This window comes from Lissotriton helveticus, chromosome 5_1 (assembly GCF_964261635.1).
Source record: "Lissotriton helveticus chromosome 5_1, aLisHel1.1, whole genome shotgun sequence".
NCBI classification, from domain to species: domain Eukaryota; kingdom Metazoa; phylum Chordata; class Amphibia; order Caudata; family Salamandridae; genus Lissotriton; species Lissotriton helveticus.
Genome location: NC_136065.1, coordinates 1,081,283,328 through 1,081,297,831, shown reverse-complemented (window position 1 = coordinate 1,081,297,831; position 14,504 = coordinate 1,081,283,328). Strand labels below are relative to the sequence as shown.

The 14,504-nt window shown below is 46.9% G+C and overlaps 1 protein-coding gene across 2 annotated transcripts in view; it reads left to right on the top strand.

Annotated features, from left to right (window-relative positions):
- SEMA4G (semaphorin 4G) overlaps positions 1-14,504 on the top strand; it is a 662,424-nt gene that overhangs the window by 341,221 nt on the left and 306,699 nt on the right. For both annotated transcript variants that reach the window (XM_078643647.1, XM_078643648.1), the window contains exon 3: positions 6,920-7,068. In XM_078643647.1, the coding sequence (XP_078499773.1) occupies positions 6,920-7,068 (149 nt within the window). The remainder of the gene's footprint in view (positions 1-6,919; positions 7,069-14,504) is intronic.

The window sequence follows — 14,504 nt, the reverse complement described above, 5'->3', positions numbered from 1 at the left end:
GCCCTGCACTCACACGACCACCATATGAAAGACAACAGGGACGGATTTACACCAAATGAGACGCAATGGCATGAGGTGGTTATTAGATCAAATATTGTTGCCAGTCACACTCTGCAGGGACGCAAGAGTCCGAATACTCCCTCTTTGGCGCTGTATGGCAGCAGGACCAGGGCTACTGACCCCACAAGGAGTGGGGTTTATGGATGAGGTTGCCTTTTGAGGGGTTATAGTAAACCGATGCCCTGGACAACCTCTGGGCCGATGATCTGATGGGGTGCAACGGTCAGTGGAATCGAACTTGATCAATATTCACCAATAATAGTTCCTGGTCAACAGTCTGTGGGCTTTACCCAGTGAACCCGTTCAGGGGAACGGATTTCCAATCTGCTGTTGCCACCAAACATGTGACCTTATCTTATTTTCATTAACCATCTAGTTTGCGAGCATGTAGAAGTAATTCAGCACATGATGTGCACTCAAAAACCTCCTGTATTTAGCTGATAAAATAAAGCTTCAAATGTAACAAGTCCTGCTATCTAAATGGGGAACTGATATTCTCGGTCACTTGTGGCAGTGTATGGGGGTTTTTGATAGACATATCTTTTGTTTTATATTGTTTGCATTCCATTTGTTGCCTGCTTTACACATTTGATCTACCCTTGAAGCCAGACTAGGGCCTGCCTGGGCCCTCCGAGGCTGTCCTTGCCCCCAGGAACCCCATTGCTATGGTCTCTCGCTCAGTTTGTGCCCAGTCCCGCAGGTGGGTTGAATACAGGAGGCACATTCACAGGCTGTTTCATGCTTAACACAGCTAAACAAGGAGGGCCCGCATAGGATAAGGTGGAAGGAATCCCCTTGTAAATGGACGCCAAGGGGCCAAAGTCTAGCAAGGGCATCTTGCACCTTTAAAGCCCTAAAGTGGATCCTGCCGTGCAGATAAACATACATTTTGGGGCAGCTGCAGAGAAGGCGCCACACGCACGGCAGGGGTTAAAGGGCAGAATAGCCATGAGAAGCGTGCACGGATAGGTTTGCATCAGCAGATCAGCATGCCCCAGGTTCCGCCGGGCCAGCTACGCTTCACATCCTTTGTGCAGCGAGGAAGCGGTTGATTTAATCAACACCAGTTCTCGGCCTAGCACGAAACCTTAAATGACTCTCTAGCACGTCTCTCCTTTCTTTAGTCACTGTATATCCCCTTGTGCTCTCCCTGCTTGCCCACGCCATTCTGACTCGGACAGCGGCCGTCAAAGCTGGTCCCTTCCCTTCCGTTTTTAGCTTGCCGTACATCTTTCGAGATCTCGTTATTCCTGCAGAGTTCAAGTCATTTACATGAAAACTGAGGCCGCAGGGTTCAGTCCCCAAACCACAGCCCCGCTATGAGTCAGGAAGCACAGGGGACACAACACAGCGTATAAAAGAAAGAGGCCGAATCCGGCAGCTCACCTCCTGCAGGCGGTGCCTTTTCTGAGACTGGAGGCTGTGGTTCTTCCCAGGGCCTGTGTTCAAGTACCCCGCCACCCCCACACAGGAACACAACACATGGGAAACAGGGCGAACCGTCATGTTCCAGTATCTGTCTGAAGGAGGCATGTTGTGGGAGAGAGGGGCTTCTGTATGTCCTCCTGCGTCATACTGTATCTGTCCGCCATCCCTCAGACAGCATACCAGGGGGAGAGCCAGGGAGGGGAACAGAGAGCGAGAGGGAAAAAAATGCCATAATTCATTTGCATTCCAGTGTGGATCACATGGCAGCAGGAACCAATCCGGGCCTTGGATGGGTGGGCTCGGATCCGCCTCCCCCTTTCTGTGCCTGTCCGCCCATTCAACCAAAATGAAAGAAATAGAAAAAACATCTATTTCTTTAATTTTGGTATAATCGCGGCACCCGCGCTTTACTTTTAAAATGTTATAAGTAAAGCGCGGGTGCCGCGGTTATACCAAAATGAAAGAAATAGATGTTTTTTCTATTTCTTTCATTTTGGTATAATCGCGGCACCCGCGCTTTACTTGTAACATTTTAAAAGTAAAGCGCGGGTGCCGCGATTATACCAAAATTAAAGAAATACAAAAAACACCTATTTCTTTCATTTTGGTATAAACACTGCACCCGCGCTTTACTTTTAAAATGTTATAAGTAAAACGCGGGTGCCGCGATTATACTAAAATGAAAGAAATAGATGTTTTTTTCTATTTCTTTCATTTTGGTATAATTGCGGCAACCGCGCTTTACTTGTAACATTTTAAAAGTAAAGCGCGGGTGCCGCGATTATACTAAAATAAAAGAAATTTCTCTTTTAGAGCCTTCCCACTTGGACGGACTGTCCTGCTGGCGTAAAAGGTTTCTTATCTTCTTTATGGGGCGGAACAGATGGCCCCATAAAGAGGACAAGAGACCTTTTACCACAGCAGTAAGTCAAGGAAGCCAGTCTGAAAGGGACGGCTCTTAAAGAGAAAAGAGTGGCCACTATTTAGCATAAACGGTGATGCCAGCCAATGGAAAAGAGGGGTGGGGCTTAACCTCGCTAGTGAAACGTACTCTAAGTCATTAAATCTCATCAGCGAGACTGCGCATGTGCGCAGCCTATGCTAGCCGAGACCTAAAAAGGGACACTAAAACATGTTACACTGTGCACACCGGTGCACTGGCCAACTTTAGAATGTAGCACTTAGTTGTGAGCTCCCTGCTTGAAAGTAATCCAAGGGAATTTAAAAGATTAATTCAAGGGTCAGTGTATGACTAGGGCAGAGACATTATTTTCTAGGAAGGCTCCCCAGCTGTAAAGTTTCTTTATGAAAAGAAGCATGATCGGGGATTGACTACCATGTTAAGCATTTAGAGAAGAATCACAAAATTAGAGAATCTACGTGAATAGGGTTAAGTCTATCTTTGTTTTAGATTCAGTCGTGTTTTGAACAAATCAAAGATTTCAAAGGGTTGCACTCAGAAATCTCTGCTGTGTACATTTTCAGACTTCAAGCCTCCTAGTCCTGGCTAACCCTAACCAGTTTTCGGTACGGGTTTACTGTGCTTCGCCCTCTAGGTGAAAACAAGTTTTTCTGCACAGAAAATATACATTTGTCTGTGGAAGAACATCTGCCAAAACTCCTATGTGTATATGGGTTCACTGCTCGCATTTCTCACCCTGGAAACATATATACTCGTGACTTATCTAGAGCAGTTTCCCCTTATGCTTCCTGGGTCAAAAACACTACTGAAAACTTTTGTTAATATCCACAAAGTTCCTACTTTTTGGGTGTGCACGAGGATTTTCAAGAGTATGAACCATGCCTTACCTTTTCTATCCCCTCGCATAACACCAGTTTACTCATGCAGAAAAGTGCACTCAAATATGTGCTTGAGTAAGTGGATTTGTTTTAGTAAAGTTTTTGACACAGGAGGATCAACATTTTCAATCTCAAATCCAACCTTTTGAGCACCTAAATTATTCACAGAAAGTTTAGTGACTTTGGTCCTCGAACAGGGCAGTAAACCCATCAATAACGAGGCTAGACAGCACCCGTTGAACCTCGAAGGATGAAACCTCAATAATTTCCCTAGGAAGCATTTTTCCGATTCTAAAGCGGTATGGTCCTCGAGTATTGCTTTCAAAATATCGCCTGACAGACCTATTTTGTCTTAAATATAATTTAAAAATATATCACCCTATTGGAGTTAGCAATAGAAAACCTGCACTCAGTGGGATGATATTTTTGTAAACAATATTTAACACTCTTTTCTCTAAAACAATACGTTTGCTAGTGATGTCCTGACATACACCCTTCAGAATGTATAGTGCTTTTAAAATTATATCAAATATAGTCGGATTTGTTCGAGAAGTGCCCAACAATGCTAGAGTTTTTCTTGCAAATATAAATTTGACAGCTACTAGATTGAGCCCTGTTTGCAAAAATCTCTATTTCTACTATGCAATTCACCTTTAGACCCAATCCAAAGGGTTCATTTACAAACCAAGATTGGATTTATTTAGGTGTGCAAGTATCTCTCTGGATAGGGCCCGTTAGTTTTCTTTTTCCTCAGTGACCTCACGGGCTTACTTTGTGCCAAAATCCATGGCCAATATTTTACAAGCCAAATTCGTCTTGTCCCTCCCCACTGATGCTTTGATGTAAATCACCAGCTGCTTCTAGACCGTTCTCCATGTCAGAGAAGCCTGCAATTGTCATAGAGCTTGGGAAAGCTTATGGGAAGCCTTGCCACTCGTCTTCTGTATGATCAGTGCCCATCTTCCCTTTGTTAAGACTGTAAACGTATTGTCCTTCCGTAGGCAGACCTATGCTTGACCTTGTTCATATGGTCCACGCTGACCCTAATTCTTGTGCCAAGACACCAGCCAAGTGGGAGTTGTTAAGGTTGCATTTGTGTTTTCTCCGTAACCGGCAGGAGGCAGTTCTGAAGATGAACAATAAAAGACAGCACAAACATTTACTTCAGGTACCCGGGAATTTAAAAATTGAGGAACCCCCTTTGAGATGGCTGGTTCTTGAGGGGTTTTTATGTTCTGATGAGGTATTTTTTTGAGGGATATATACTGTGGAATGACTCACTCTGTTACACCTCCCTGTTGTGCATGAATACCTGGATTTTTAATGCTTCCCAAGTTTTCATAATCCTCTCAGGGTATCCGCTTCACATTCTCTCAGGCAGCTGAAGTCCTTCACACGGATGAGTCCCAGAATGCCAAAGCATGCCTGTGTTTCCTGCTCTGTTACTATATGAGAAGCCAGAGCTAGATCTAGCTGGGTCTAAAGGCCAAGCGTATAATACCGTGCTGCCTCCTGACAGACCCTCTCTGAAAGGAGACTTTGAAGAGAAAAGGTGACATTCTCCTGTCAAAAGGTGCACTTGCGTGTGCTCATTGATCTGTGCTGGTCTCCTGAGGTATGGCACTCGCTGGAGAACGACAATGGGGAACGTGGGATCTGTGCGAACGATCAGCTACCATTTTGCATTCCCATCATACAGAAATACATTACCACTTCCTGTAAATTTTATAGTTTTGTCCGTTGAGCCTAATTATTGTGTTCCCCTTAATAATGGTTTGGCGCTGGTCCCTCCGTGTCCATTAAGTGAGCGGCATTTATTGACAGATCCACATTTCCATTTTGTTATTTATTTTTTATCGATTTTATGACCAGAACTACATGCTGAATTTAAGTTAGTAGCTCCTAATGTATTCCGCTTAAGCGTTGCAGTGATTACACTGTCTCTCATTTTAAGAATGTATACACATGTACCTAACTGCCGGTGAACCAACAGAGCAGGTAATCAATCCTCCGTGACGGATGGGACAGATCCATATTAATATTCACTCAATGCCGCCAGTCCTTTGCTACCAATTTTAGTTTACCTTCCTTCGAGGATAGTGATTCAAACATTCTACTTTCCTTTGAGTAGAATGTTTAGTCAATTCTGTTTTTGGCAAATGAGCACCCAGGGAAAAAGCAAAAGATGAACTCTACGTGTTTTGGCAAATGAGCAGGCAGGGCGAAATAAAAAGCGCAACCCGCGTTAATGTATATCAAATTGCTTAAAAAATAAACAGAGATTGGTTGACCATGGCGGAATTTTCGGTTCACATATAATCAGTTAATGGAACTCAGATCTTAGGGAACACTGATATACCTCTCAGAAATGGTAGCTAGTCATCCTTTTCGATGCAAATGCGATCTGCATTTTTTGACAGCTGGGTTTGCTTCTTGTTTCCAAGGTGCAGCTATGGGTACCTTAGCTGCTGCTAAATGTGAGATTATCAGCTCACGAGACCGAGTGCGCAACAAATATCCTCATCGTCATCCACCCTTGTATTCAAAAGCGGTTGGAGGCTGGATATCTCCTTAATCATGGCCATGGCCTCTTTCCAGCTTCTTGCATTTTTGGGAAAGTGAACCATGCAGGGTATTGTTAGCACTTGCATAGCGCAAACTCTGCTATTGGCATGCATCCTTCTATCTTTGCCACTGGATCCTCTCCAGAATAAAGTTGGGGGAAATAGTTCTTAATCTCGGAGGTGTGGGATAACAATAACCAGCCTAGGTGATTTAGCTGCCCTCTAACACTGATGTTGCCAGGCTTCAATAGGAGAGTATGCCTCACTATCCTACTCCCCATAATAACTATTTGTACGCGCATTCACTGTCACAAAGCCTTATGTGCATTGCTCATTGGCCGGCATGCCCCATTGTTTGTAAGTAAGATATCTGCATCTTGGTTAGCAAGTACGACCAGCTGAATCTCATCAACCTATAACGACACAAGTAATGGTAACAGCATGCACCACCGTGCACTCCATTTATGACACGTGATCCCATTGGTTGAGCTAGTAGCGCATCACAGAGCCAGAATGTACTGCCAACCGCTCCTTTTCAGTGCCTGTTGTTCTCAATGTAATGCCCCTGTGCCCTTCTGATTAAATGTCAGCAGACTGTACCTATAAAGTGCTAATAATGCGGCGATAAAAGGGACAGTGGCGGTGATTGCATCTGTAGACTGAACAGCACACTGGGGAAGAACGCTTTGAGATACTTTCTGTTCCTGATTTCATGGAAAAGTAAAATAAATTCTCCCTAAGGAGTCTGGCTTCGGTTGTACGTGAGCCTGAGGTGCTTTTTGTATCTGTCTGCTAATGGCCCTCTTTCTGGTAGGAGACCATTGCTTTATTATAATGAGGCTCTTCTGGGATTGTTAAAAGCCGGTCTTTCATGATGCTTTATTATAATGAGGCTCTTCTAATATTGTTAGAAGCTGGACTTCATGATGCGAGGCTCTTCTCTATTGTCTCAAACTTCTGTGGGCCAGCGGACTCTTATACTAGTTGCTTTACACCCTGCGTCTTGAGTTTAGACACATCTCTGTATGTTTCCTTCTCTAACCAATGCCTGTTGTTTCCTTCCCCAGATGTGCTGGATGGGAAGCGATTCAGGAGCAGCGCACTGAACTACAGCACCCTGCTGCTCGAGGACGAGAGGGGGGTGCTCTACGTGGGTGCCAGAGAAGCAATCTTCGCCCTCAATGCCAGCAACATCGCCGATGACTCTCAAAAGACGGTATGTAAATAGCAAGACCCTTGCGGTCTGCAAGCTTCTTTGTTCCTGACATGCTTTTGAAGATGAGCCAAGCCCATATCAGCAGCGCCATCTTCCAAAGTGACCTCATCGTTTCGTCCTCACCACCGTTGAGTCAGTTGTGTGACATATCCTTTGATAGAGTCAGTATCTAAATCCCTGGACCCCTCCTCCCTGCGAGACACTCACACCTGTGGTATGCTACTCCCTGGATTAAAATGATGTGGTCATGGTGTCTACGCATTAGTCCCAGCACCTGGATACCCTCACAGGTCATGAGCCGTGCTTTACAAGTCCTAACTGATTGATTGACGATTACTTTGTTTGTCAGAGGAATCGTAATAATAGGTAGAATGCTGGGTTGTGTGATGGAACAACGCATGCCTCAACGCATTCCTGAACCACGCGATCTTAACCATGACCACGTCTTTACCACAAATGCCTATACACGGATGTCTTTACCATTCAATTTTATGGTAAAGGGACATGTGTGGTAAAGATCACACTCCTGCCCCCTGCCCTGAGCCCTAAAATGTGGCCCTCCTGCACTCCATTCTACCTGCCTCATCCCTATAAACTACCCCGACCCACTATCCTGATAATTAAAACCCAACCCCCTAGCCCGCAAAAGCTACTCTGACCCAAAAACCAGCCCACATTCCCTAAAACCTAGCCCCCACCTCTCCCCTGCCCGAACCCAACTGCCCTCTCGATCTGAAATCTGCCCCTATCCTGTCCCCTGCCCTGAACCCTAAAACTCAGCCCCCTAAAAACTACACCGACCCCAGCCCCCCGCCCTGAGTCCTAAAACCAGCCCCACCCCTTAAAACCGACCCCACCTTCCCACTGCCCCAGACCAACTGTCCTTTCGGCCTGAAAACTGCCCCTTTCCTGTCCTCTGCCCTGACCCCTAAAACTCCAGACCCCCCAGCAAGGAAAACTACCCCTCAACCCATAGAAACTACCCCCCAAAACCCCACTTACCTCACTGCTACGCATCCTCTCACAATCCTTCGTCTTCCTGCTTCCACCAGCCACCCAGCAACTAGACCGTGCATATGCCTTAACCACACATATGCGTGGTTAAGGCAGGCATGGTTACGCTTGCAATGTCGCGTGGCTGAGGCTGCGGTGTTCCGACTGTTTCCCAGAATGCTGTTTGTAAAAGGGAAAAGCACAGAGGTCTTTTCTCAAGCACGTCATTCATTCTGCATAATGTTTTGAATCCTGTATCAGTAAATCAGTGGTCTCTGGGGTAACTTCCAAGTGTGCAAACATTATGTCACTACTTTTCGGATTTACTGTGAATGGAAAACGTTTCTCTGTCTGGCAACTCTTGTTCAAGGAAGTAGCTGAGTACTCAGTCGTGGCCGGCATGACTCGCGGGTGGGGGGGGGGGGGAGGGGGGTAGCACGGGGGTGTTAATTTTAAATAAAACTAAAACTTACCTTTGGCGGTCCGTTCCCACATCACCCTCACAGGAAGCAGCCGCAGGCCGCATCCCTCCCCTCCCCAAAGCCAATCACAATGCTGCAATGGCAGCATTGTGATTGGCTGGGACGCCGACAGCACAGGGGTCTATGGGGTGGCCGTTTTCTCCATGCCGGCTGCATACAGCCTACATGGCGACAACGGGAGAGGGTGCATGACTAGTTTGGTCAGCCCTGGGGCCGACCAAATAGTCAGCGCCCACTACATTGGGTTCGCCACTCCTCCCCGACCCGCCCGCCCTCAACCAAATCCTTCTTCTGCTTTCTCGCACTGCGAGAAAGCAGTGGTGCGACACTCCTCTGCCCACACGGAGGAGCCGCCCCTGAGAGTACTGTACATAGTAGTAGGGTTGATGGAATGGTTAGACATGGATTTCATAAACTGTAAGTGTGGAGGTCATCGCTTTACAGCATCCCCTGTTGCAGGAGGAGCAGTGATCCCCCTTAAGGGATTGGCACTTGCTTTTCAAAACCCAAAGTTCTTATCTGGTGGCCTTAATGCCGAAATGAGGCAACAGGGAGTTCAGAGCCAAAGGCCTCTAGGTGAGAAGCACTGGGCTCCCACTGCTCATTCAAGTGGTTACATGGTATCAGAAAGTGATTACAACAGAGAGACAGATGGTCTGCTGCTCTGACAGTGTAGCTGATGGATGTCCTTAGTACGCCTGGAGAGAAGGGCAGTGCCAATGCCTGTGGCCACTGTAGGAAATAAGGCACCTTCTGCCTTGAAGATGGGGTGGGGACAAGCTTTGCTGCTTGCAGGGGTTCCCTGTCACCATCTGCTGGTGGTATCAAGCACAACTTGCCAGTCAGACCTGCCTGACCACTGAGCTTAGGTTTTGAAACCTCCATAGTGCTAATTCCTGAACTGTTTGCTCATGGCCGGCTTCTATACGAAGCAAGGCCCAGGTGTAGTTGTTGCTTAAGAAGTACCTGTCAGGGTGCTGCCAAGTGTGCTGTTTCTCAGCCAGAAAGATTTTTATGAACCAGGGGGATGCCATTGAAGATGATACAGTCTGAGACTGATGGACAGTGCTTGTGTGTGACGGTCGTGCAGGCTCTCCGAGATAAGCATTGAAGAGTCACAATTGAGCATCTGGGAGTAGTCAGAAACAAAATGAGCAGAGAAACAGAGGTCAGCAAGATACTAAAGAGCCATTAGAAATCCAACAAGCATTTACAATGCAATGGTTTCGCCTTTGGAAAAGTTAAGAGCTATTGGCATTGCTCACACACAGAGCCCCACACACAGACAGAGCCGGACACACACACACAGAGCCAGACACACACACAGAGCCAGACACACACACAGAGCCAGACACACACACAGAGCCAGACACACACACAGAGCAAGACACACACACAGAGCAAGACACACACACAGAGCAAGACACACACAGAGCCAGACACACACAGAGCCAGACACACACACAGAGCCAGACACACACACAGAGCCAGACACACACACACACAGAGCCAGACACACACACACAGCCAGACACACACACAGAGCCAGACACACACACAGAGCCAGACACACACACACACAGAGCAAGACACACACACAGAGCCAGACACACACACACAGAGCCAGACACACACACACAGAGCCAGACACACACACACACAGAGCCAGACACACACACACGCACAGAGCCAGACACACACACACAGCCAGACACACACACACACAGAGCCAGACACACACACACACAGAGCCAGACACACACACACACACACACACAGAGCCAGACACACACACACAGCGAGCCAGACACACACACACAGCCAGACTCACACAGAGCCAGACACACACTCACACAGAGCCAGACACACCCACACACAGCCAGACACACACACACACAGAGCCAGACACACACACACACAGAGCCAGACACACACACACACAGAGCCAGACACACACACACAGCGAGCCAGACACACACACACAGCCAGACTCACACAGAGCCAGACACACACTCACACAGAGCCAGACACACACACACACACACAGAGCCAGACATACACACACACAGAGCCAGACACACACACACAGGGCTTGGCTAATAATAGTAATAGGCCAGGGCTTGGAGGAGCCTGCCTCGTCTGCGGATTCCCCCAAGGAATCCTCCCCATCCTATTGTACACTGGGGATTTCTGATACCTCTGGGATGGACTCTTACCCCATATCTGGTCTGGCTAGGAAAGCTCTCTTCAAGCACTCACACACCCCCAAATCCATGCCTGCAGCGCTTTTACCCTTCTGGGCACACTGGGGTTGACGTGCTTGGCAAGCATAAGCTATTTGCATTATGTGGCGTTCAAAGGGCCCCATGGCTGCTACCAATGCTTGGTGGATGGAAGCATCCACTGCATCGCAAAACTCATCCTTCAGGGGGAGAACCTGCAGATACTCCTCCTCTACATATTCCTCCTCCATGATGGTGAATGTGAGCACTGCCGCATTTAGGCCAAATAGCAGGTAAACAGTATAGCCAAGCGTTCTATGTGCTAGTATGTCTAAATGCTCTATGCACTAGTGGGGACTGTCAAAGTGTAGCCAGAGGCTATTTCTAGCGTGCCTGGAGTCACTAACTTTATGCACGCTAGTCAGTATTAAGTAATCCGCTAGGGGCGACTCACCCTTAAGTATATTGGGCGTCCTAAACACCTAGGCCCGCCCCGATCAGCCTCCGTGAGGGAAAACAGACACTTGAGCCTACGCAGTGTTTAATATACAGACTGCGGAGCGATCATCAATTAAGGCAATGAGAAAAGAATACCGAGCTGCAAGCGTAAGGGCTTCCAGGCGGCTCCGGCAATGTGTGTGATCTCGGGCTCTGTGTCCGGCGCTCATTGATCTCGTCTGACCAGCGCATCACAGATCAACGAGACGCGCAGTCACGTGCCCCCTGCCAATCCAATGTGCGCACCACTGCCCGTGACTCGTCCAGTGAGGGGGCCGCGAGTGGAGCGTACAGAGACCGCTCCAACGGCCCTGACTGGTTGTAAGCAACAAGAATCAACTCAGAAAACATGCAATAGCGTATCAGTACTCAAATAAGTACGCTAACACATAAACGCCATATTACCTGACACAATACAAGCGAGAGGGAAAGCGCTCTTACAAGTCAGGTCCCGGGCCGGCAGCCAATCACAGCGCGGCCCGGGAATGACGTCAGGGGGGTGTCCCGGGCCGGCAGCCAATCACAGCGCGGCCCGGGAAATGACGTCAGGGGGTGTCCCGAATCGCGTTTTCCCAGAGAAAGCGCGATTGACAGCCTCTGTCTCCCAATGGCTAGCCTCCATTTATGGAGCTAGCCAATGAGAGATAGAGGCGGGTCATCGAGCCGACATAGAACTCAAGAGGTTTTTTAGCGCATGCGCACTACGTGCGCACTTGCAGGCAAAACCTAAAAAGTCAAGACGGGCATGGAAACCTATTAAAATGATAGAGGTGACATGGGAATTGTAGTCAATGGGATTGTCTACTTTAGATGTGAGTTTTTTTTGTTTACCTTCTTTTTGAACTAAGAAACTTCTGTCATTGATGTTCTGAATAGGGTCTTAGTGGGACAGATGTTTGCATATTTTGTAGGCCCCATTGTGAGGCATTTATTTCATACAGTCTGTGCTGTGTAAACTGGCCCTAATCTTAAAGCTGCTTGAAGGATTTATAGTGATCACCATTGGAGGGTAAAGACAGTGAGGGAGAAAGCAGTTCTGTTGTTCTGTTCTGGCTGTTCTGTTAACAGACTGTGTCCAAAGCACCCCAAGTGTGAATATCATAGCCTCCGTTAAGTTGCTGTATTTGAAGGCAAGCCTAGTTCATTCAAAATAGATCATCTACTTTTATTCAAGAGGATGAGCAGATCGATGGTAATGCTAGGAAACAACATCTCTTCTTTGGCGTCCACTGATAGCCTTACCTTCAGATTCACAGGATATGGGCAGTTAGCTCTCTCCTTAATCGGGGTCCAAGCTTACTTCCAATCTGTGCTATTTTTTAAAAAGTCCACCATGCAAGTTTATTGTTGCTGTTATTGTTGATTAGCATTTCTTTATTGCACAGTCTGTCATTGGCATGCATCATGATGGCTATTCCATTACAGCTTCTCCAGGAGCCTCAATTCTGTGTCAGGATCACATTGGAGCCAACCTAGTATTTTGCTGACCTCACGACACCACAGCATCTGCAACCTTGCATGCTCCAAGCAATTGAAGTGTAAAGTGAGGCTCAGCTGGTCCGCAGTGATTGGCAGAATTTGGGTCTAGCAAGGCTTTTTCCCCAGGAGTATGACGCAAGTATCTTTGAAGAGGAATAGGGACTAGAGCTAGAGAAGGCTTTATTAGTGAGGTTGGAAAAGGGCCAATTAAGCCAAAGTTGTTCTACATCATATGCGAAGGACAGGATACAATCGGAGACTCAGAAGAAGGACTTGGTCAACAATCCTGGGATGCCTGCATCTGAAAGATATGTGAGAAGTCTGAGGGGTATGGGCTGAAGTTGGGGTTACTCGCAGCATGGGATGTAAGGTGTGCCGAAGTTTGAGCAATATTCCAAAGAAAATATGTTTTAATGTCACAAGGCAAGTGGGTCATTAGAGTTCGTTGGTGAAGGCAAATATTTACCATATTTCTATTTTGTTGAAGATGTCTTTCTAAGGAGAATTGTCTTTGATACGTTCAGTCTCCCCCTCAACCTCACAGTCGGATCTCTATGAGTGTTCCTGCTGTCCTACCTGAGCAGGCTATGCATTCAGTATTAATTTATGAGCAAACATCACTGACGCTCCAACTTTTTTAAATCAAGACTGTGGCGCTGTTACAGCGTGTGAAAATTAACCTGGGCATGATGATCTTCCGCTACATATAGAGGTGTTTCCTGATGCCTACATGTGCTTTGCATATGTAGTGGATGCATGTAAATTTGTTTCTTCGTGGGACATTTGCAATTCATATATGGATTGCCATATTGTTGAATGTCATAAGGCTTCTAGGAGGTTAAAGTCAATAATTTCAAGTAATATTATCAGGAGCGGCCCGTGCAGGTAAGGGCGGTGGGGCCGGGTTGGGGGGGGAGGATTCGACAGACGACCACGAGGGAAAATTAAACAAATAATTAATGTTCTCTTGTCGTCATCAGTCAAAATCCCCCCTCCCACCCGGCTCTACTGCTCTTACCTGCACTGGCCACTACTGGATATCAAATGTTTTAATGTACTGTATAAGTTTGTGTTTGTTTGCCAAGCATATTCCACACCCAGGAAAAAGTGGCTAAAACCGGTTTGCCGGCAATTGGGCTCTCGGAGTATCAAGTTGCCTTGCGTATTCTTAGGTCGGACCCAAGACCAATTTTTGTCTGCAGCGTGGCTACGTTTTTAAGTCATGCATGGATAATTAGAAGGAAGGTCTTGAGGCAGCAGCCCACACCCATATGAGGCTTGTGTAGCTGACATTGGGCTCTCGAGAAAACACATTAAGGGCCCGATGTAGGTAAATCTTTTTTACCACTTCTTAAATACCGATTCATACCGAATCGGTATTTAAGAAGTGGTAAAAAAGAGGAGGGGAGATGTAGGTATTTCAGATTCGGTAAATCCTGAATCTTTAAGATTCGGTATTTACCGATTCTGTAAATACCGAATCGGTAATGCCCATTGATTCCTATGTGCATTGAAGCCCATAGGAATCAATGGGCATTACCGAATCGGTATTTACAGATTCGGTAAATACCGATTTCAGCAAGGGTGCAGGGGGTGTCACTTTGACACCCTCTAGCACCCCAATACAGGCATGTGTGCCATGTGGCACACAGACATGCCCTAAGGGCATGTCTGTGTGTCACATGGCACAGGTGTGCATGCACAGATGTGCATGCACACCTGAAATAGGATTGGGTGGTAAAATACCGAATTCTGAAGGCCT